Here is a 25,222-nt window from a genome sequence, read left to right on the forward strand (position 1 = left end):
AAATTCATTTAGGTGGTAGGTTGTATGAGCGAGCAATAAACCGTGAAAGCTGCAGTGGTCTGAATGGAAAAAAAGTGGCCGGTCCTTAAGGGGTAGAAAGCCCTAGGTCCTCAAGTGGTTAAGGTCTGGTTGACGCAGTTAGAGATGCATATTGCAGGAGGTTCTTCCAGAGAAGTTATCTTGAAGTCTTTGCCTAATATATTTCATGCTGTGAATTATCTCTGTGACGCGGCAGATGACTCAATTCGGCTAACAGCAAGAACATCAGCCTTAGCAAACTCTGCGCGGAGGGGGATATGGGTCAGAACATGGAATGGAGATACATCATCTAAGGTGAATTTGTGTGGAGTACCTTGTGAGGGCGCTTTGTTGTTTGGCACCAAGCTAGATGAGACATTGGATAGAACGGCAGACAACAAGAAGAACTTCCCGGAAAGAAAGAAAGTTTTTAGGTTTAAACGGTCCTTTCGCTCATCAGGAGGTCAAGATCCAAACTACAGGTCCAGTAGAAGGCAGTGGAGACCACAAAAGGATCAGAAGGGGAAGCCCTCCACCCCTTTCATGCATAATCCCTCTAATCAACCAAAGAAGCAATGACGCCAGGATACCAGTAGGGGGAAGACTGGCACACTTCTTCGAGAACTGGGAGTCCCTGTTCCAGAACGAATGGTTACTAAAGATCATTTTGGAAGGTTACAGACTAGAATTTACCGAAGTCCCCCCAACCAGATTCTTTCTGACATCACTTCCCCCATCTCAGGCAATGTCCTCAGCTCTACAGGTTGCTGTGTCAGATCTGTTAGAGAAAAGGGTTATAAGGCAAGTTCCTCGATGCCAAGAAGGGAGAGGGTTTTACTCGCCAATCTTTCTAGTACAGAAACAAGGAGGCGATTACAGGCTTATTCTCAACCTGAAGCTTCTCAACAAATCCATCAAATACAGGAAGTTCAAGATGGACAGCATCCGCTCGGTGCTGAGCCTACTACAAAATGATGCATTTATGGTGTCACTGGATCTCCAGGACGCTTACTTACATCTTCCGATCCATCTGGACTCACAGGCATACCTGAGGTTTGCGGTCCGTCATCACGAAGAGGTAAGGCATTACCAGTTTACGGCATTACCGTTTGGCTTGTCATCTGCCCCCTGGCTTTTTACTAAAATTATGACTGAAGTGTTAGCCTATCTGAGACTGAATAATGTACAGGTGATTGCCTACCTGGATGACCTGTTCTTTTGGGGGGACTCCGCTTTGGCGGTTGCTACAAGGGTCCAGACCTCACTGGAGGTGCTGGAATCCCTGGGATGGATTATTAACTGGAAAAAGTCTTCTTGGGAGCCATCACAGACTATTTTGTTTTTAGGCTTTATTATTAACACTGTCGATCAGAAAGTTTATCTACCTTCACCCAAAAAAGACTTGTTACTAACAAATGTTTTCTCCTTTCAGGAAGTTTCTACCATCTCCATAAGGGGCGCTATGTCCTTACTAGGACTTATGACATCCTCATTCCCGGCTGTCCAGTGGGGCCAACTGCATTCCAGACAGCTCCAACTGTGGATTTTCCAGGTTTGGAACAGGGGAATCAGAAATCTGGACAAAAAGGTGTTCATCCCATATTACATAAAAATTTTGCTTCAGTGGTGGTCGGAACCAAGTCAGCTCACAGTGGGTTGCCTGTGGGACTTTCCAACCCAGAGGATCATCACTACAGACGCCAGCAGTTGGGGGTGGGGCGCTCATATGGACAGTTCGCCAGTCCAGGGAGCCTGGAACGGTTCCTTGAGGCTAGCACACTCCAACATCAGGGAGCTGGAGGCAGTGAGACAAGCTTGGTTGCACTTTCAGGATCAGATAAGATTTCAGCATGTAACCATCAGGTCAGACAACAGCACAGTTGTAGCTTACCTAAATCATCAAGGGGGAACAAGGAGCAGGACCATCATGATGAGAGCAGAGAGAATCCTCTTATGGGCAGAGAAGAATTTAGCTTCGTTAAAGGCAGTACATCTCAGGGGTATGTTGAATCAAGTAGCAGACTTTCTCAGCAGGTCAGAACTGAATCAGGACAGTTGGTCCCTGAATCAGGAAGTCTTTCTAGAAATAGTGTCCAACTGGGGAATGCCGACCATAGATCTTTTTGCAAGCAAACAGAATGCCAAGTGTCAGATGTTTTGTTCCCTGTGTCCGAGCGACAAGCCCTGGGCAGTGGACGCTTTCTCACTCAAATGGAATTTCCCTCTCCTATATGTGTTCCCCCCTTTCAATCTGATTTCCAGGACTCTCAACAAGATCAACCGGGACGGTTCTGTGGCAATAATGATCGTTCCATTTTGGCCAAAGAGATCGTGGTTTTCACTGCTGAGGAAGCTAGCTGTAGTGGAGCCAATACTGCTGCCAGATCGCCAGGACTTGCTGACGCAGGGCCCAGTCTGCCACCCTCAGGTAAAGATGTTACATCTATCAGCCTGGATGCTGAGGGCGAACTCCTGAGAGGTAAGGGTTTTTCTAAAGACCTGACAGAGACTTTGTTACTGAGCAGGAAAATGGTTACGAGAAAGATATATCTCAAGGCTTGGCGTGTTTATAACAACTGGTGTATGGAGAATGGTAGGAACAGAGATGAGTCCTATTCTGCTTTGGAGTTTCTGGAGTCTGGCCTGAAAAAAGGACTGAGTGCAGGTACCCTGAAAGTACAAACTGCGGCTCTCAGTGTTTTTTTGCAGAGAAAACTGGCAGAAGATGAGTTTTTCATTCGCTTCTTTAGAGCAGTACACAGAATTAAGCCGGTGATTAGGAGCCAGGTTCCTCCCTGGGACTTAAATCTGGTTCTGCAGGCACTCATGGAGGAACCTTTTGAACCATTAGAGGAGATTTCAGAAAAATTATTGACTTTAAAGACTGCCTTCTTGTTGGCCACTTCCTCTGCAAGACGGGTGGGGGAGATCCAGGCCTTATCCATTGCTGAACCTTACTGTATCATTTCAGAGGATAGAGTGACTCTTAAGCCTGATGCAGCTTTCTTGCCTAAAGTGTGTTCTCGTTTCCACAGGTCTCAGGAGATCTATCTACCATCATTTTGTAATGAGCCATCTAATGATAAAGAAAGACGGTGGCACTGTCTTGATGTTAGACGTTGTGTTATCAAGTACTTGGAGGTTACAAAACCTTGGAGGAAATCTCAGGCATTGTTTGTTCTTTTTTCAGGTATTAATAGAGGTGGTCAGGCCTCTAAAGCTACCATCGCAAGATGGATTAGACAGACTATTGTTCTAGCTTACCAATCTCAGGGCAAGGAAATACCGAGTATTGTCAGAGCTCACTCGACTCGATCCATTTCCGCCTCTTGGGCGGAGAGGGCTGGAGTTTCGATTGATCAAATTTGCAGGGCAGCTACTTGGTCTAATAGAAATACTTTTGTGAAACATTATAGGCTGGATTTAGATGCTAGGAGAGACTTGACCTTTGGGAGGAGAGTTCTTCATGCTGTGGTCCCGCCCTAATGCTATGTAATCTTTGATTCTCATCTGGGTTGCTGTCCTGGAGACGACCCTGGGAAAGACACTGAGTTACTTACCGGTAACGTCTTTTCCAGGAGTCGGAAGGACAGCACCCTTACTACCCGCCCTAAGTGGGTTATTTGTATTTGTAAATAAAGTTTGTTGAAGCAGTATATAATGGTATCTTTGTTATTTCTGAGGTATGTCTGGTAGGGGCAGATATATATATATATACACCCTGCCTGGTTCCATGGATTAACCTCTTCCTGTCCAATAGTAGGTGGAAGGGTAATCTCATCTGGGTTGCTGTCCTTCCGACTCCTGGAAAAGACGTTACCGGTAAGTAACTCAGTGTCTTTCTCAATTTTCAGCCATTAACCCACATATGTTATTTGCCCATTTGTCCCGATTACAAAGACGTCTAAATTGTGTCCCTAGTACAATATACAGTGACAATATTTTTTTTCGAAAATTAGGGTGTATTTTTTTTCCATTTTGTGATTTTGGTTTTCTCGTACTTTATTATTTATTATTAGCCATTATTTGCAAAAATAATAATATACTCTAATGGCATACATATACAAAAAGCGAAGTCCCTAACATAACAGTTTATGTATTCTCTTTTAAAGAAGACCTGTGATGCATTTACACCAAAGTAAAATAAACATATTACCGTTTCCCCCGTCATTCCCCTCTTCATTTTGCCTATTTTCGCCGCGCCCCGCTGCCAATAAATAGCTTAATTATTAAAATGTAACTTTTATTCATTTGGCCAAGATGGCTGTGATGCAAGTTAACTCTGGAAGTGCTTCCGGGTCATAGCAGATGATGACAGAGGATGAGAGGAAAGCGCTGTCCCTGACTATCTCCTTTGCAGGGTCGAGCTGAGCTGAAGCAACAAGAGGCAGCTCTCCCTCCTGCTGTCAGGGATGACTCATAGGATGAGGGTGCAGCAGGGGGAGGGAGAGGCAGATAGCAGGGAGGAACAGCTGCTGTATTGTTTGCCTCTTCCTGCAGCACAATATTCCTCTAACTAGACGAATAATTAGAAAGGAGCAGAAGAGAGACAGCACAGCTGTTTCTACATGACACAGGGAAAAAAAAGATTAGTACTTATGAAAGGAACATATCATTTCATTTAAATTGAATTTTGGAAAAGGGCCACAGAACCCCTTTCAATTCCTTCAATTTGTTTTTCTTAGAAGTTATTTATTTTGGTAAGTATGGGGGCAGGTTAAGGGATAAAGAGTTCATGGCTTTTATTCTTTTTTATTATTATTATTATTATTTTTACACACTGTAATATTAAATGTGGCCACTAGATATCACCTGCTTAGAATGCTAAAGCATTCCCATGCGGCTGGCACAGGGAGGACGTGATGAATATCTACACCCCCTGGGGCTAAGATGAAGTCCTGTGGGGTGTAGATATACTGCCTAAATTTCAGTAAGTGGTTAAAAGGCAAGAAATATGTCAGCCTTCATATCACTCTCAGTTCAGGTGTGCTTAACCCTCTGGGCGATATGACATTTTTAAATTTATTTTTTATATCATGAAGCGAGCCCTGGGCTCGCTACATGATAGCCACTGCGCAGCGGCATCCCCCCACCCACTCCGATCGCCTTTGGCGATCAGAGTAAGCAGGAAATCCCGTTCAGGACAGGATTTCCTGCTGGGCTTCCCCGGTCGTCATGGCGACGGGGCAGCATGACGTCACCGACGTCATGGACGTCGTCACATTAGAGGGAGTCCCGATCCACCCCTCAGCGTTGCCTGGCACTGATTGGCCAGGCTGCGCAAGGGGTCGGGGAGGGGGGGGCTGCACGGCGGGTAGCGGCGGATCGGCGGCGAGCGGTGGCGATCGGAAGTTACACGCAGCTAGCAAAGTGCTAGCTGCATGTAACAAAAAAAAAATTACGCAAATCGTCCCACCAGGGCCTGAGAACTCCTCCTGCGCGACATACCCCGAGCTCAGCTCGGGATTATCGCCCAGGAGGTTAAGTAATTTACCATTAAAAATCAGTCATTCTTATAGTTGTGTTCCATTTGACTATTTTGGTCCTTCAACATTTTATATTAATAAATCAAACATAGAACATTTTTTGGATAGAAACGGTGGGATTAGAAACGGAAACGGAGGAAAGCTAAATAAATCATTGTACTTTCAAACTTTTAGCTGCAGATTTATTTAATAGAACTGAGTGTGACAGGAAACCTAAAACTGCAGAAACGATGGACAATATCTAGCAGTGGCAGCAGTTGATTCAGGCTAAATAATGATCTATTTAAATCCCAGAATCTTATGCTGTAAACTAGGAATTCTTTATAGCACTGTACTCTTCAAAGAAATCAAAGTTTATTTTATTGGTAATTTTTATTTTATTTTTCAGAAGTGCAGCAATATGACTGACCATAGATGAAGAATTTGCATTTTCACTTAAGGCCTGCATTAACTTTGAATTGCTGTTTTTGTTTTAGACAGGCGTTGGAGTCCCTGGGTATTCCATGTTTCCTGGGAGGAATGGCCAGGGGCATGCTGGGAAGGAACAGCCCTATACATATTCGACAGAACCGTAGGGATGCACTAAAAGATGCAGATGTGGTTATTCTAGCAGGTAAGAAAGTGCACAAATCTGTCAAAGAGGAATGCCACCTAAAACTTGTTTTACTTATGGATAGAAGAAGGCTTACAGCCTTTGTCAGGCTTCTATTGCTGTCTGAGGTCTACTTGGGGAGATTTTCACTAATTTCCTGTACCAGAAAAAGGGCCTGATTCAGTGGAAACGTCTTACAAACCCATCAGGGCTCCTTATATATGCATTATCTCTACTAATAGAAGCGCTTACCAATGCATATCTGTAAATGTTTAAAGTATCTCAGTGAGGAGCATTGTGTTTTGAGCAAACCTGTTCTTTATACAGGTTTCCTTCCAAACAAAGACCTGCACCGCCAGCAATTTGTACAGAATGCCGCCTCAAGGCTGTTAACTAGCCAACCCCACCATTGCCATTGCTCAGCCACTACACCCCTCACACCACAACCACCCCCTGCCGCCGCAGCAACGTCTGCACAATCATCGCAAGGCCGCAATGCGCATGCCCACAACACGCATGCCCCAACCTCCTGTACTGTCCAATGTCCGCCCGCGTGCTGCGCATGCGTGCTTGCAAAAAAGGCATGGACAGATGCACACAGGAACACGGGTTTTATTGTATACAATGTTTGTAAAATGTTGCCCTATCTCCATCTTAAAGTAATTGGCATGCTTACTATGATTCCATTATTGCTTCTTTCCTATAGGTGATTTCTACTGCCTGTTTTTGCCTACATTGTTGCTGCCATCTTGTTTTATTACATCAGCACTATGTACTGCAGTATGTGCTTTATCAGTTAATTATTTGCAGGGGAGAGAATCCTGTGACAAGAGTACCCAAGTACTGTACACAGGAAATAAATGTATCTCTTGATCAGATTGCCGTTTGTGCAAAGGCTTTTCATTATGAATATTTCTGTATTCAGTCTGCCTACTTTAATATTGGCAGCCATTGCCAAAGGCATATGTGAATAAGCAGTCTATTGTCTAAAGGTGCCTACACACGCACTACCACCGGCAATGACAGGTCCGCCGGACCCTCCCGCTGGCCGGACGTTCAGCCAACAGTAGTGTGTGTGTATGTGCTGTCGGCGGACTGATGAGGCTGTTTCTGAATGATCCGCTGAGCGGATCGTTCAGAAACAGCCTTATCAGTTCGCTGACAGCGTGTACACACGCACTACTGTCAGCTGAACGTCCGCCCAGCGGGAGGGTCTGAAAGATGTAGTGCGTGTGTATGCACCTTAAGCCATTCTGAAATGACCAAGCAGTCAGCTTCTCCTACCTCATTGTTTTTGATCCCAGGTTTATTTTAATGTTTATATGTGTTGTTCTTCTAGGCACAGTGTGTGACTTTCGACTTTCTTATGGGCGTGTCCTGAACAGACGCAGTAAAATTATTGCAGTGAACAGAGACAAATCCCAGCTACTGAAGAACTCTGATATGTTCTGGAAGCCTGCTGTTGCCATACAGGGTAATTCTATTTATCACCACAAACTGTAGTTCAGATGCATGTATTTGTCGCCCTGCTAAAAGCTGTCATAAAAATAACGTTTTGCCCCTGCATGGAAATTCTACTTTAGTCTTAAATACAATAGTTCTTTATAACAAAAACACAACCCTCTTCAAGACGGGTCCATACATTGCAAGGATTAATTTACTAACATTACAGATTCCTACCTTATCCTGTTGTACATATGAAAATCCCTTTTGCAAAACACACTTGGTCAGTGCCAGGTTTGTAAAAAAAAAAAAAAAAAAAAAAATTTTTATAAGTGTATAAAGAAGGGGGGGGGGGGGTTGAGCAATTTCGATCGATATTTGTTTCATCTAAATCAGTAGCATGTGCACATGTACTTCCTTTTAATGTGCTTTTTTTTTTCTTCTGTTGGAGCTTCCTTCACTACATAATTGACAAAACATTCATTTCCGTGCAGGCGACAGATTCGTTTTCGATCAACTATTGATATTTTTATCAAGAAGTTTTAAATCAGGATGATACCATTTATTGGCTAACTAAAAATGAATAAAAATAAGCAAGCTTTCGGCCTTGCAGCCTTCGTTTATGTAACCTGTACATTGAACTGAAAGTCAATCAAACTTAATCGATTCATATTTGCCTAGTTTTACTGAGGGGATAGTGAGTGACGTGCATTGCTCACTACTGTACTCACTAGTTACTGACAAAAATGTTTTTAAAGAGGAGCTGTCAGCCATACTATCTCAAAAACAAACAAACACATATATAAGTAGATAAATACTTGCTCTACGTACATAACATTGCACTGTCCACGTTTTGATTTCAGTGAATTCTGTTTCAGGAATTTACCGTATTAATGCCCTCTGACTGAAGCCAATACTGATGTCATTTCCTCCCTTACTTTGGGAGGAGGGCGGACAATGCAAACACACAGTCTTAAGACACTCCTACCGAGCTCTACAATAGAAAGTGCATTGTCATTGTGTGAGTCTAGCTTGAGAAGCATGAGAAATATTGGCCAATCAGAGAGGAACAGAGGTGTGGGAGGGGAAAGCAGGAGGGAAAGAGGCTTCAGCCAATCAGGATGCATTAGTTGAGTCTGAAGGGGAATTGGAGAAGCAAAAAAAGACAACACAGCATGCCCTGCAAATTCCTTTTTGTGTACCAGATTTTGTGTGTACCAAATAAGAGTCAGGTAAACTAGGGAATGATCATTTACCAAGAAAAGTAATAGCGATTTTAACTTTTGGATTATCTGGTTAGCATCCTTATTACTTGTTTACTACATAAAAATAAATAATTGATTTTATGCCTGACAGCCTCGAAACCTTAGGGATTTAGAGATGATCTGCAAAGAGGAGTGGACCAACATTCCTCCTAAAATGTGTGCAAACTTGGTCATCAATTACAAGAAACGTTTGACCTCTGTGCTTGCAAACAAGGGTTTTTCCACTAAGTATTAAGTCTTTTATTGTTAGAGGGTTCAAAAACTTATTTCACTCAATGAAATGCAAATCAGTTGCTATCTTTTATTTAAGGTTATTTTTTCGATTTTTCCTTTTGATGTGCTATCTGCCACTGTTAAAATAAACCTACCATTGAAATGATACTGTTCTGAGACTTCATTTCTTTGTCATTGGACAAACTTACAAAATCAGTGAGGGGTCAAATAATTATTTCCTCCACTGTATGTATATGTCCATTGACTTTCGCAGCCCCATACATTGCACATCCTGCACAGTCCACATTAAGATCTGCTTCTGTGGCATTTAATGACTAGCATCTGGGCTATTGTTTTCCCACTAATGAGCAGTGCATATGAGGCCTGTACCAAAGCTCCTCATCTTGGCACTGGAGTAATAAAGGGAGGTCAGATTTGCATGTTTTTTGTATATAATGTAAGAATAGTCATCAAAAGTATTATTAGTTCCAGGTTTCTCTCGTGTTGATCCTCACACATTAATGTGTTTTTAACCAGTAATGCTGTCATACCTTTCTAGGAGATGCTGGCTCATTCATCGTCCGTCTCTCAGAAGGACTTCGAGGATACACAAGTCCCAAAGACTGGGCAGAAGGTCTGAAGTCAGGAGATGAAAAGAAAGAGAAAGCCAATCAGTAATGTATCCATATCTGAGATCTGATCCATTGTTGTGGTAATAGCATTTAGCTTCCAGGGAATCCATCATTAATCCAAGCTTTCAGTTACAAAGCAGTTAGCACTTGTTCAGCATCACTGAGTGAGGTTCTGAAACTGTAGAAATGCATCATGTTAGTTGGACATTGTTACCTTCAAACAGGCATTTAGCTTCACAACAGTGTACAAATAATGTGAAATAAATTAGAACGGAGACAGCAGCTGAGTGTACTAGGACTGTGTATTTATGTAGCAACAACTGCTATGGAGAGGGGGGGGGGGGGGAGGATGATGGTGCACAACAGACTAGCTTGCGACAGGTAGGGTATGGAAGGGAAAAATGCGCTCATACAAGATAATCCAGTTCTTTAGGCGGTGTATCTGGGCAGCTATACCCATGCTATACTGTTGGCCAAGGCGGCCCCCAATGGCTGCCTTTGTCAAGTTCCATCTAGTGTGTCTACGAGACGTTACTGATACCACTTGTACAGCTTCTGTGTGCTTTACCATTACCATAATGTTTTACCTGCTCTTCAGTAATAACTATCTCTACTCTCAGGCCACTCTGAAGCCTGGTACACATCCAATTTTAATTGGCGAATCATTGGCCAACCTCACCCATTCCCCATAGTATGAGAGCTTACCTACACAATTTGCTTGTAATATTCAAATACTTTTGACCCTCAAACAACACGGACATGGTAAAATTGGTCAATGATTGGCAAATCAAAGTGGATGTGTGGATGGGGCTTAAAGATTCAGAATGGTGATCTGGGAATCACCATGGTAAACAGTTATGTCTGTGTAATTCAGTTTGTTAATACACTTAAAGTGTACTTGAGATGAATAAAAAGAAAACATTCATACATACCTAGGGCTTCCTCCAGCCCACTTTAGTCTGATCGCTCCCTTGCTGTCCTCCTCCGCCTCCTGGATCCTCCACAATCCTCCCGTTAACTTTGCCCAGTCGGCGCAGGCACAGTGCTGCCATGCACATGTTCCCCTGTCTTGCTCCCGTGGCCGGCATCGTTTTGTGCCTGCGCAGTAGTACATACCAGGTGCTTCCTCCAGACCCCTTCGGCCTGATCTGTCCCTCGCCTTCCTCCTCCACCTCCTGAATCCTCCGCAATCCTCCCAGTATCTTCGGCCAGCTTGCACAGGTGCAGTGCGGCCATGAACACTCCACTGTCGTGCTCCCTTGGCTGGAGCGTGACCACACCCATTTTCGACTCGAGTGCCCAAAAGTGCCCCGGATCTCTTAGTATGCTCCTGGCAATGGGAGCGCGGACGTGCATGCGCAGTAAGCCCTGACTTCTGAAGTTACAAGGAGCCATAGTGGAGGATTCAGGAGGCGGAGGAGGACGGCAAGATCATGCTAAAGGGGGCTGTAGAAAGCCCCTGGTATGTATAAATTTTTCATTTTTTGCTCATCTCAGGTGTACTTTAAAGAGACTCCGTAACAAAAATTGCATCCTGTTTTTTATCATCCTACAAGTTCCAAAAGCTATTCTAATGTGTTCTGGCTTACTGCAGCACTTTGTACTATCACAGTCTCTGTAATAAATCAATGTATCTTTCCCTTGTCAGACTTGTCGGCCTGTGTCTGGAAGGCTGCCAAGTTCTTCAGTGTTGTGGTTCTGCTATGCACTCCCCCTTCAGGGGGGAAAGAAACACACAAATGATCTCTTGAGATTCAAAAGGAATGCTGTATACAGCCTGCTTGTGTATGGATGTATTTTCTATGTGTGGACATACTGTACATCAACCTACTTCCTGTTTTGGTGGCCATTTTGTTTGTTTATAAACAAACTTTTTAAAACTGTTTTTAACCACTTTTAATGCGGCGGGGAGCGGCGAAATTGTGACAGAGGGGAATAGGAGATGTCCCCTAACGCACTGGTATGTTTACTTTTGTGCGATTTTTAACAATACAGATTCTCTTTAAATATTAATATATAGAGATTATTTAAAATCTTTATCTCTAGTTTTCTTTTGTGAAAAAAGTGTTTGTGCTTCTATATACAGTATATGTCTGGAACTGCTGGGCAGTTTGAGATGTGGTTTCTGGGATCCTGACAACAATTTTTGCCTTTACACATAAGATTTACTTTTTTTCCAGAGAGAAGGCTGAAGAGAAAACAGAAAGGCACCTGAACCCCTTGAAGGTGCTACATATGGTAGATGAAGCCATGGCAGAGGACAGCATCATTGTCGCAGATGGAGGGGACTTTGTGGGTAGTGCAGCCTATATCCTACGCCCAAGAGGACCACTACGCTGGCTGGACCCAGGTAACTGCCTCACATTTCCTGTGATCTGAAGCAACAATCTCATGGCTGAAAATGTCTTTCCTAGTTTGCTCAGATCAACCAGATCTCACCATCTTTAAAAGCAACATGGAGGAATAAAAGGGAGAGTATAATTGGTAACTATGGGCATCAAAAGTCATCAGACATGCCTGACCTTTAAGTGGAAAATAAAAGTGAAATCCGAAACCTCCTCAGTGTGGAAACAAAAGGATAATCCAGAGGCTTCCCGGATCCACTTACAGCTGACCGTTCCAGCACTGGGTCCTTCTTCATTTGTTCGACAATGGGTTTCTTGTAGCCGCACTCCTGTAGTGTACTAGCCTCCGGACTTTGCACCTAAGACTAATGTCTGCACATGCCCAGTAGAACAAAGCAGTCGTGCATAGAAGTAAAAAAGCCCAGCTGAGCGGCTTCATTTTACTAGGCATGTGCAGACGTTTCTCATTAATGCCTAGTTCACATGCGCTTGTACGTGGCTGGGAGTGAGTGGGCCCACAAGAAGGAAAGGCTCCTGTGCAAGAATGGTATGTTTAATGAAGAGTTGGGAAGCCCCTTCAACAATCCAGAGGCTTTCCATTACTGAGGTAAGTTAGTAGTTACTGTAAATTTTATGCCTCTTCCCTATCACAGGTTTGCTTTAAGCACCTGTAATAATGACTCTAAAGAAGAGTAGATTATCTAATAAAGTCACTTCACTAATAATCATAACTCTTTACATTTTTTTTATCATTTATATATAGCACCATAATCCTTCAAGGTGTTCTCTAAAGTAGGGTACAAACCTGGGTGGATAATGAAAGGCTTAGTACATTATAAAAAGCAAATTCCATTTGCATAGTGACACAACATTTTGCAACTATGTTGTAACGATCTGTGTCAGCACACAGAGCGAATCTGATCATTGATGATCTGCAGAATCATCAACAATACAGATGTATACCTGATTATGGATGATCTGCATAATCACCAATAATACAAGTATGACTAACCTCTGGACACCTAATGAAGTGTAAGTGTTTGGTGCAACTGTAGTCTATCTCCCGTGAGGCGGGAGACACAGATACTTTAGCCAGCGACCACCTGAGGAGCAGGTGGCCCTCGGCTGTGCAGGGACTATCTCCTAATAGAGATAATCTGGCAGCCAGTGATTCCCTGGTAAACCGGTAATCAGACTGTACTGCAGCCAGGGACTCCTATGGGGTAGAGGGCACTGGCTGCACTGCAGGTAGGACTCTGAGGAGTAAGAGTCCTTGCAGCTAACCGACACTTGGTGGAATAGTGTCACGGGTAGTACAGACAGACTGAACACTCGGAGGAAGTGACAGCCAGGAAGGCCGGGCAGGCCAGGTCGGCAACACACGAGCAGATAAGGTACAAAGACTGAAGTCTGATTCGGTAACTGGGTACAGGCAAAGTTTGGCAACTGGTAGACAGATAGGCAGAGGTACCGAATCAGAAAGCAAGAGAGAGGTCGACAGAGCAAATGGTCATAACAGATATAAAGCACAATCCTAGTCTGGGGTGTGAGGTCATTGGTCTCGACACCCTGGAACTAGTCTAAGGAATAACACAGTATCCTATGCTTGGGTGTGAGGTCCTTGGTCCCAACACCCTGGAACTGGTCTAAAGTATAACACAGTAATACAAGAGTGTAATCTGGCTAAGTGTAAATTCCCAGGTCCACCTGGTTCTAACACACTGTGGGATCTGACTGGGGTCTGAGTGCTCACACGTAAGTATTCGCAACGGCAGACAACCAGCAACTGACAGGCAAGATGTGTGCAGTGTTCTCCCCAGGACTTATTAAGTGGGCGGGCCGCCCGGCTGTTTTGAGCCACCGCCCGCCTGTTTTGAAACCCCACCACCGCCTTTTTTCTGAGTATTTACACTTTCTCTGAGCGGCGATCCTCAAGAAAATGGCCGCCGCAAAGCCATGAGCAGGGGACACTTTTCAAGCTCACAGTGTACTGGGCGGGAGGAGTCAGCGTCTTCCACAAATTAATGCGCGTCTGCACCACCCACCGGCCAATAGGAGACCTCGCCGACCCGACCCGCACTTCAGTCACGTGGTGTGGTGTCACCAAGGAGGGTCCTAGCGCTGCTATATGGCGAACCTGAGCGATGGAGGAGCGTGTTCACAATGTGGTTGACTCCAGCCTTGCTCTCCTTGTCGTAGTTCTGGCGGTAAGTCATGATGCTGGTGGGATTCGGTGTTGTCTCGGTTAATAACCAGTGAGGATCGGTCCGGCGCACAGAAGCCTCTATTCCGTTCAAACAAGAACCGAGGTATCTGCCAGACGTGTATTTACAGGAGTGCAGTATATCTCACCCAGCCACGCTCTCTGTTTAGATAGCATGAGGTTCTGTTCAGCCAAGCACGCAGCCTGTTTGCAGCATAGCTGTATTCTGCAGTCTGCCTAACGGGTCACTCATCCTCTGTAGTGGCTGCGACGTCATCTGTCTCTGCCCCGTCCCGCGCCCATGGCTCTGCTCATGTTGCACGTGGAGGTCTGGTGTCATTAATCTTTTGGTAAGACACTCTTCTCTGTACTCCCCCCCCCCCCCCCCCCCCCCCCACACACACACACACACACACCCCCCTCCTCTTTAAAGCACACATTCCATTGCGTTTCTGCTTCTCATTTCACTGTGCCTGATGCAGGTAACGGCACACCGTTCTCACTTTGTTTATACAATGCTTTCTGCATTCCTCACTCTGGCTGGTATTGCTTTATTTGTACATAGCACTTTCTCCGCTGTTCAGCCGTTTGGCTGCTCAGTGATTTATATTTGTTTTTTTTATCTTGTATGACTGTATTTTACTGTTGCACTGTTTTATCATTTACTATATTATTTTCATTAACTGCTGCACTGCCACTTTATGCTGTATGGGCAGATCGACCAAGATACAGATCCCTCTCTGATCAGAGAGAGATCTATTGGCTGCCCATACACTGCAGACTGATTACTGAACAACTTTATGACACTGCTTCATCCTCTCCATTGCTGTCCCATCCAAATGTTAATCTGCTCCCCTGCAGCTGCTCCTGGTTCCGAATTCATGTTGCACATGGCTGGTGTATGTGTGATGTTACACGCCTTTTCCTTCACGCACCTGATTGACAACATTGGTCTGAAATTTTACAGCTTGCTCGATTGTGATATTGGTTTTGGCTCAGAATCTGTTGATTCATTGATTGGGCAGGCTTGTTGTGACACCAGTTTTAATTTAATTACATAAAATTATCCAAATCACTAGATGGATGGACACCTTAAGAACGCCTCTATTATTTGCTAAATGACTTCCTGCTTGAAGCTTTACTATTCTCAGAAAAGCATGGCGTATTATATCAATAAACTAGCCATCTGGTCTTCAACCAGTGCAGGTGGGGGAACAACATGCAGAATCTGAGACTAATCATAGTGCTGCATTTATACTTACCTGAGGATTCTTCCAGCCACCTGTGGTCCGTGGGCTCCAACGCCATCCTTCCGGGCCGCTCTGGTCCTCCGCTGGCTGGCCTAGTCTCTTCCTTCCGTGGCCCAGTTGTGCTGTAATGCCTATATAAGGACAGTGAGCACACGGTCCACAGGGGGCTAGAGGACACCCCAGGTAAGTATAAATACAGCACTTTGATTAGTCTCAGGTACACTTTAAAGAATGCATTAACCACACACACCTCCAACTAGTAAATTAGCGTTACTGGCTGCCAATTGATCCCCAGCACCAGCCAGATCTCTGTGACATAAATCGCACTAGCCAGTGGCTTACAGAATATGGCTGTTTAATTTTTGTATATAGAGACACTTGGCTACTAATTTTATCTTGAGGCACCTAGCTATTTAATAAAAAATTGGCTATTTTATCTTGATGCAAAGGAATACTTGATTCTTTTACCTGGATTCATGTGACTACTTGATTCTTGAATCTGGAGGCATGTGATTAATCAGCTATTGGGCAATGAATTTTGTTTTTTAATATATAATCGATGATTCAAAATTTTTATTCTGCATGAAGGCTAGTTTCCATTAGGGGTTATTTGCAGCATTACCCTGCATGTAAATGAATTTGCCTCGCCGTGGACCCACCCCACAGTGGTTGGCATGCACACCACTGGCTGGCAGAGGAGGATGGAGAAATCCGGGCAATCAGCAGGGATGAGTACCGAGGTGGATGGATCACGCCCATTATCCGCCCCATGTCATAACCACGCCCATTTTACTCCACCCGGCTACTTTTTCATGCCACCCGGCTGGAGAAAAATTCTGGGGAGAACACTGGTGTGTGTGTATATATATATATATATATATATATATATATATATATATATATATATATATATATATATATATATATACTCCAGCGCTCCTCAGCGCCGCCCCCAGCCACTCAGCCAATCAGGAGTTCCGCTGGAATCAGCTGATTGGCCTGATCAGCTAATACCTCTCCTGCTGGCATAAAGGTCCTGCCTTCTAGCGCGCGCGCAGCTCTCCATCTGTGTGCACTAGGAGGTCCAGACAAACCAGACGCATTCTGCTGTGCGGAAACCGCCGGTCTGAACGCGGAGACAGCCGCCCCGCCGCCAGACCGCGCGGCGGCATCTCCGCTATTCATTACATATGTACAGTGGGATGCGAAAGTTTGGGCAACCTTGTGAATCGTCATGATTTTCCTGTATAAATCATTGGTTGTTACGATAAAAAAAATGTCAGTTAAATATATCATATAAGAGACACACGCGCACGCACGCACGAAGAGAAATGAAGTTTAATGGATTTACAGAAAGTGTGCAATAATTGTTAAAACAAAATTAGGCAGGTGCAAAAAAAAAAAAAAAGAAATGAAATCAATATTTAGTAGATCCTCTTTTTGCAGAAATTACAGCTTCTAAACGCATCCTGTAGGTTCCAATGAGAGTCTGGATTGTGGTTGAAGGTATTTTGGACCATTCCTCTTTACAAAACATCTCTAGTTTTTCAGGTTTGATGGTTTCCGAGCATGAACAGCTCTCTTCAACTCACACCACAGATTTTCAATTATATTCAGGTCTGGGGACTAAGATGGCCATTCCAGAACATTGTACTTGTTCCTCTGCATGAATGCCTTAGTGGATTTTGAGCAGTGTTTAGGGTCGTTGTCTTGTTGAAAAATCCAGCCCTGGGGCAGCTTCAGCTTTGTCACTGACTCCTGGACATTGATCTCCAGAATCTGCTGATACTGAGTGGAATCCATGTGTCCCTCAACTTTGACAAGATTTCCAGTCCCTGCACTGGCCACACAGCCCCACAGCAGGATGGAACCACCACCATATTGTACTATAGGTAGCAGGTGTTTTACTTGGAATGCTGTTATTTTTCCTCCATGCAGAATGCCCCTTGTTATGCCCAAATAACTCAATTTTATTTTCTTCAATCCACAGCACCTTATTTCAAAATGAAGCTGGCTTACCCAAATGTGCTTTAGCATACCTCAAGCGGCTCTGTTTGTGCTGTGGGCAGAGAAAAGGCTTCCTCTGCATCACTCTCACATACAGCATCTCCTTGTGTAAAGTGCGCCGAATGGTTGAACAATGCACAGTGACTCCATCTGCAGCAAGATTATGTTGTAGGTCTTTGGTGCTGGTCTGTGGGTTGACTCACTGTTCTCACTATTCATTGCTTTTGTCTATCCAAGATTTTCTTGGTCTGCCGCTTCGAGCCTAGCTTGAACTGAGCCTGTGGACTTCTATTTCCTCAATATGTTCCTAACTGTGGAAACAGACAGCTGAAATCTCTGAGGCAGCTTTCTGTATCCTTCTCCTAAACCATGATGGTGAACAATCTTTGTCTTCAGGTCATTTGAGAGTTGTTTTGAGATCCCCATGTTGCTACTCTTCAGAGAAAATTAAGAGGAGGGAAACTTAAAATTTACCCCCTTAACCACTTCAGGACCGGCCGCCTAACCCCCCTTAAGGACCAGGGCAATTTGCATGGAGGGGGGGGGGGGCGCGGTTGGGGGGGGTCGGGCAGCCGGATCCCGTCTGTGGCTGGCTGGGCATGGTGTCCCCCATGGAGGCAGGTGTCCTCCTGTAGCTGTAGCCATCACTCAGCTTCCAGGCTCCAGCGATGAGCCGCAGTAGCCACCTCTTCTCCAGCCGGCATCTCCTCTCCAAATGACGCTCAGGTCTGGGTCGCGGCTTGATGACGTCATCAAGCCGGGACCCGGCGCTGACGTCAGACGGAGCAGAGATGCCGGCCAGAACAGAGGGGGCGCCGATCGTCGCTGGAACGTCACGGAGGTGAGTGGATCCTCTTCTTTTCCCCCCTACCGCCGCAGCTGTCAAAGTGATCACTACGATCCAACAGCGATTGTAGTGATCACGTGATCAGCAGCCATACACGATGGCTGCTGATCACTGTAGGGAGATGCCAGCTGTCATATGACAGCTTAATCTCCCCTCTCCGGTGCGCACGATCGCGCCGGGACGGTTTGTTAGCGCGAACGTTTAATCAACGTCCGGTCAGAATGGTAGCACCACCTGCTGGACGTTGATTCAACGTCCGTGGTCGGCAAAAGGTTGAATACTTTCTCATAATTGGATTGATCTGTGCATGTAGGTCAAGGGTCACTGAGCTTACCAAGCCAATTTGAGTTCCAGTAATTAGTTGCAAAGGTTTGGAATCAATGCCCAAATTTATGCACCCGCTTAATTTGTTTAAGCAATTATTGCACACTTTCTGTAAATCCAATAAACTTCATTTCACTTCTCAAATATCACTGTGGATGTCTCCTATATGATATATTTAACTGACCTTTTTTATCGTAACAACCAACGATTTATACAGGAAAATCATGATGATTAACAAAGTTGCCCAAACTTTTGCATCCAACTGTATATAAAAAATCACTGTGTAGTTGTGCTTGAACACAAATACCTGTATGTCTCATGTGTTCACTCACTCAGCATTGGTCAGGCCAGGCACCACCAGGATCTCAGCCAGGGACAGACAAATAATTTTAAATCGTTGAACTGGTCAAATATGTAAAGCACTGCTCCATAAAGTCTAGAAATTCCTCTGTGCAGGTTGGGGGAACAGAGGGAATTTGGAGGCTCTGCCCTCTGAGCTGTGCCAGCTCACATGGCCTATAACACTAGGGGGTACTCTGCAGAAAAATACCCTTAACACACTCACTTGCAAAATGCCCTTGTCCTGGACCAACTAAGCTCATGCTGACATGACCTGACCTGTTTGGGCCAGCATTTCATAAGCAGGGAGGTTTCCTACCTTTTCTAAAAGAATGAATAATCAAGCCCCTTCTCAAAAAACCTTCCATGGACCAGATGTAATGAGCAGCTACAGACCCGTCTCCAACCTCCCCTTTTTAGGGAAACTTATTGAAAAGGCTGTCTATCTGCAACTTTGAAGCCAGACTTACAGGAAACAACATCTTAGACCTTCTAGGGTCTGTCTTCAAGAAACCCCACAGCTGTAAAATAGGCCTCATCCAGGTCTGCAACAATCTGCTCGTGGCAAGGGACAGAGGGGAATGTTCCATCCTAATCCTGTTGGATTTTTAAGTAGCTTTTGATACAGTTGACCATGAAATCTTGCTCAACAGATTGCAGGAGTGGCTTAGTCCTCCAGTGGTTCAGATGACTGACAGAACACAGAGCGTATCCCTAGGATTTGTCCTGTCCAACCCTACACCTCTAAAATTTTGAGTGCCACAAAGCTCAATCTTATGCCCCCTGCTATTTGTCATCTGCATGGTACCACTTGGTACAATTAACAACATGGCCTAATGTACCACTGCTATACTCAGATATACTTGTCCATCAAACCTGGTATAACTCTAAAAATTCTTGCTTAGCTGAGCTAAAGGAATGGATGAACGACAACTGAGTGCTGACAAACCTGAGGTCCTTGATGTCTGAGGCCAGATCTGGGCATCAAATCGGCCTTACTCTAAATCGACACCAACGAGGATAGGGAATTCAGACATAAATACGTAGCTCCCACCTTGTGCGCAGCCTTGGTGTGCTACTTGATGGGAAATTAAGCTTCAGAAACCAAATCTCCACTGTAGTCAAGTATCCCTGCTGTCATCTGAGGAACATTTCAAAAATTAAACATCTTATTCCCCCAGAGGATCTTCCAACCCTACTTCACTAGTTCAATCTTTCATCACATCACAGCTGGACTACTGCAATGCCCTCTATATGGGCCTTCCAAATAAGGATCTGTACCGCCTGCAATTAGTACAGAATGCTGCAGCCAGTTTGCTAACAAACCAACCTCACCACTTTCACATTACACCGATTCTTTGCTCACGTCACTGGCTACCTGTAGAATGGAGAATACTCTGCAAATGCCAGGCTAAACAGGTGGCCAAATCTTCAATACTTGTAGAATTTCTTCTCTATGCTACAATTTACCATTTAACCATTTACTGGTCTGAGCCATGTTTATGCACTTTAAATCCTATGGCAGAAAAGCACTTTACAAATGTTGTTTGTTAAAGTGGATCTAAACTCTGAATATGTCCGTGCCTCTTTGACAAGAGGTATTTTTATAAACCTGTTAGAATAAGATGGTCATTTTGCAGATACACATATTTAAATTACTTCTACAAACAAGTCAATAAAAGTTTAACTTTAAATATGTTGTTTTTAGGTGCTTTCGGTACCCTTGGTGTTGGAGGAGGATTTGCCTTAGGAGCTAAACTTTGCCGCCCAGAATCAGAGGTATCCGTATATGAAACAGCTGTCATTCATGAATGTGTGGGGCCAGTTTACAAAAACCGCATTGGTGACAGTACATTTTGCTTTTCTGCACACACAATTAATCTTGCATTAATTGACGTATCTAAAAAAAAAGTGAATAATGCTAAGTGAATTGTAAGTTACTAAATGCTATAAGCTCACCAGTGCTATGAGTGGTTTTCTTATGGAGAGCTTTATAGCAGTACTGTGTATAATGAAGGGATACAGCAACTGCTCTAAGATGAGACCAGCAGCTGAATGCTGGGCCTTTGGAGTTGGCTGTGCATTGTATTGTTTAGCAGGAGGAGAGGTGATATATGATAATGTATACTATCTTTTACAGACATGCAATGGGAGAAGTGGGGCTTATGCAGTGATATTTTACAGTAGATGGAAGATTAATAGAACTGTATACTGTGACCTTCTGATCTGTTTTACTTATTAGCTGCTGCTGTTGACTTGTAATGTCTAGTCAGTGCATAAATATTTTTTCTTTCTTTTATTGTCTGTTTTGAAGATCTGGATTATATTCGGAGATGGATCTTTAGGATACAGTATTGTGGAGTTTGACACATACACTCGCCATAAGGTAGTCTATTATTAGAAAAATAATTATAATGGTTGTAAAAAAAGATTAACATTTCTTTAAATTTGAAAATTATTTTTCAGCTGCTAAAATTAGCCAAATATTTCGGTAGAAATTCTCTTTAGAGAATAACTCATCTGTACTTGTGATATCTGGGGGTAAATGTTAGTAGCAGCCGACAGCTGTAAATTATTTGAGATATTTATTGCTATGAAAAAAAATATAGCTGGATTTTCACTTTTGGGTATATTTCATCACCTAATGTCCGGTGACATTTCAATTAAAAGTCAAATGACCAAGTCTCGGCACACACATTGATGAGGAGCTTTTAGAAGTATGTCTTTTTAGCACAAGCCACTCTCACATGTAAGCACATTCCCAGTAGTGCTGTGGGCCTTTTTAACCTTAGTATTGTATCCAAGCCACTTAATAACAGATAACCTGATATCAGACTTTGTAAAAAGTGAGGTGTTTTTTTTTTTTTTTGTTTGTTTCATTAAATGTACGGTAAATACTTGAGAGGGGAAAGAAGGTGAGGAAAGCAGAAATGGATGACGGTGGTGGCAGCTTGAAAAGTGTTTGTGGGTACAGTTTGTTTGTGGGCAGTAGACTGTCTTTCTCCAATTCCCTATGCCTGTCTTCCTTGATGAGCTCTTCCAGCTGGCAACGTATTTTTCTAAAATGTCTCAATGTAGTCCACAATTGTACCCGTTGCATCCTGAAACCGGCTGCCATCACCTTCCCCACTGAAATAACACATAACTTTTTTTCAGCTGGATAATCTGCAATTTCCTACTTATTTTATTTTTTGATCAAAGTGATGAGCCCATGATTAATCCTCAGTAACAACACAGAACAGACTTTTTTATGCGGGTGGGGAGGGAATTATAGAAGTTAAGATGAACCTGATTCAGATCTGCCACCTGAGATGCATAAATAATAATAATGGCAGTATTTGTATAGCGCCTTTCTCTTGTCGGATTCAAAGCGCTTGTAAAGACTCCAGTATCATTGTCTGACATGGCTGACATTTTCTGTGGTAGAGAGTCAATGAACCTCATCCTGCTTTTTCACAGAAACCACCACAAGGAATCCCCCTATTCAGCTTCTCTACAATGGAGAAAGTTGTGGCACCATTACTCCATTTCAGCCTCACATTAGCATGATTCTGCTGAGGAAATCTACCTTTCAGGGATAAAATGTTAATCTCTGTTCGCACTTTATTTACACACTCACACCACATGGTTGGTTTTTATGCAGTGCAATACAATAACTTGTAACCCATTTAGTGTAAATTCAAATGAGAATACCAGGTTCTCGACTTTAGGACTAATGGTAGCAACCTCTTTTTGAATATAAAGGCTGAATCATCACTCTGTACATACACTTACACAACTGGAAACCGATTCACCTAAGACAAGTTAATAGACTTTACCAGAATGTTGTTGGGAGAGTTCATTATTTTAGTAATGTGTAGCTGTCTCTGACTTTCATTCACTGACTTCATATATTTTTGGATCCAAGCTTTTAATGATCAGAGTTTTCTTCTTCAGGTATGTTATCGGGCATAATGTAATACAGTACCAATATATCCGAGGAACAGATAACAAGTATTCTCTAGAATAATTCTTCTATTTTCTTCTGCCTGTGGCTAATGTGGTTCCATATAATACTACTTTCAGACTCCTGTCATTGCTCTTGTCGGAAATGATGCCTGTTGGAGTCAGATTTTCAGGGAACAAGTTCCTCTCCTTGGCAGCAATGTCGCCTGCAGTCTGGCTTACAATGGTAGGTCTTCTTCTGTGTCTGGTCTAGTGGTAAACCATTCATTGTTATGTTGTGCACTTTTATTTACTTATACCTCAGTATTTATGGACTCAAGTACCAAGATAATGTCATGTAATCTGCAGTGTGACTCATGTGAAAGCATCAAGAAATTCAACCTGGCCTTCAGCTATGGAGGCATATAATGACCTCTGCTCATACGGGGGTCCACTGATAGACTCATACCGTCCCTTACATAGCCACCACAATACATGATTGCCCTCACACTTCACTAGTGGTCAGTAGTTTTGGTGTTTGAATTTGGAACACCGTTAAGTATTCACCTGACACAACACTTCAGCACCATTTAGCACTAAACCGGGGTCAGGGAGAGTTCCCTTCCTTACACTTTACGGCACATTTCAGATGACTCCAATACTACCTCATTTCGGCCTTGGAAGGAGAAAGTATGGAGTCACATGAAACATGCTGTGAAGCACAAGTGAGCTTACCTTTGACCATTCAGTGCTGAATGGTGCTGAAATGTGGTGTTCATGTGAATTCAGAACAATGTTGCGAATTTGAACACCAACACTAGTGGTCAGCATAAACCAGAAGTTGCCCTTCTAATCCTGGGGATTTTTATATTCTGTTTACACACGCAATTGTACTTCTATTACCATTGCTGTTGGTTACCCATGGGGAGTTTTAATCATGTGTTAGTCATGGTTTTTGTGCCCTAATGTTTTAATAGCATCATGTGGTGTTTATGGATTAAAGTTTTGTCATTTGTATACATACTGTACATTATTACTACCTGCTGAATTGTTAGTGCAACTTTTCCAAAGGGATACTCTTTTCTTCTTATTTGCTTTCACTTGCTTATTGCATACCTAGCTGGAACAATTTAACAGTTATGCAGCCATATATTCTATGTTAGTAGTTGTAACAAAGTTTTGAGTTTATTGAGACTTAACGTAGCATTTTGAATATGAGAAATTGTCCATTTTGGTGTAAAATATTTGGCATAAACTGCATCAAGAATGTTTATTTTTTTCACAGATTACCATGCAGTGGTGGAAGGGTTTGGTGGTAAAGGTTTCTTGGTCACTCGGGAAGATGAAGGCCGAATCACTGACATCATCAAGGAAGCACAGGAGGCGGCTAACAAAGGGAAACCCACACTTATCAATGTGCTGATAGGTCGGACCAATTTCCGAGATGGTTCAATTTCTGTTTAGGGGTGGTGTTTTTAAAAGGCGAAGATTATGAAACTAAAAAATATATTTTTTCAATGACTCAACTTTGGGAACTTCTGAATAATCTTGATTAATCATTGTAAACATTGTCACTCAGAACTGGGAGAGTGTGGAGAATGAACAGAAAAACCTTGGCTTTTTACACATGATATTTCAGTGTTTAATAGTGAAACACCTTGTGGCTCTAGATAGCTTACCACAGCCTGCAAGTTCTGCTACTTTAAAATGGACCAGTTACTGTATAGTATAGTACATGCTGCTGATGGGTAGTGAGGGGTAGAGACTACTTGAACATTTCAATTAGACATTTATGTGTACTTTTAAATTATGAGCCAGGCCCTAATCCTGTTTAGTTGGAAATTGTATTTTCGTTTAAAGGGGCACTACAGTGAAAAACTGTAAAATTTAAAATATGTGTAAACATATACAAATAAGTGTGGTTTTTTTCTTAGTAAAATGAGCCATAAATTACTTTTCTCCTATAATGCTGTCACTTACAGTAGGCAGTAGAAATCTGACAGAAGTGACATGTTTTGGACTAGTCCATCTCTTCATAGGGGATTCTCAGCAAGGCTTTTATTCTTTATAAAGATGTTGCCTAAAAAGGTTTTAAACAATGATGCTGGCCAGCCTCCCTGCTCCCTACACAGTTTTTTGGCAGTTGGACAGAGCAACTGCCATTCACGAAGTGCTTTTGAAAATAAATATATCCCTGAGAATCCCCAATAAAGAGATGGACTAGTCCAAAACCTGTCACTTCTGTCAGATTTCTACTACCTACTGTCAGTGACAGCAACATAGGAAAAAAAATAATTTATGGTTCATTTTACTCTGGAAAAAAGTGACCTCCTT

The 25,222-nt window shown here is 43.2% G+C and overlaps 1 protein-coding gene across 1 annotated transcript in view; it reads left to right on the top strand.

Annotated features, from left to right (window-relative positions):
* ILVBL (ilvB acetolactate synthase like) overlaps nucleotides 1-24,761 on the top strand; it is a 64,783-nt gene extending 40,022 nt beyond the window's left edge. Inside the window, exons 9-16 of the mRNA XM_068242767.1 lie at nucleotides 5,981-6,117; nucleotides 7,436-7,570; nucleotides 9,577-9,691; nucleotides 11,830-11,999; nucleotides 20,673-20,743; nucleotides 21,279-21,350; nucleotides 23,030-23,135; nucleotides 24,174-24,761. Coding sequence (XP_068098868.1) covers nucleotides 5,981-6,117; nucleotides 7,436-7,570; nucleotides 9,577-9,691; nucleotides 11,830-11,999; nucleotides 20,673-20,743; nucleotides 21,279-21,350; nucleotides 23,030-23,135; nucleotides 24,174-24,352 — 985 coding nt within the window. The 3' untranslated portion in view covers nucleotides 24,353-24,761. The remainder of the gene's footprint in view (nucleotides 1-5,980; nucleotides 6,118-7,435; nucleotides 7,571-9,576; nucleotides 9,692-11,829; nucleotides 12,000-20,672; nucleotides 20,744-21,278; nucleotides 21,351-23,029; nucleotides 23,136-24,173) is intronic.
* Nucleotides 24,762-25,222: the final 461 nt, after the last annotated feature.

This window comes from Hyperolius riggenbachi, chromosome 6 (genome assembly GCF_040937935.1).
Source record: "Hyperolius riggenbachi isolate aHypRig1 chromosome 6, aHypRig1.pri, whole genome shotgun sequence".
Lineage (NCBI taxonomy): Eukaryota > Metazoa > Chordata > Amphibia > Anura > Hyperoliidae > Hyperolius > Hyperolius riggenbachi.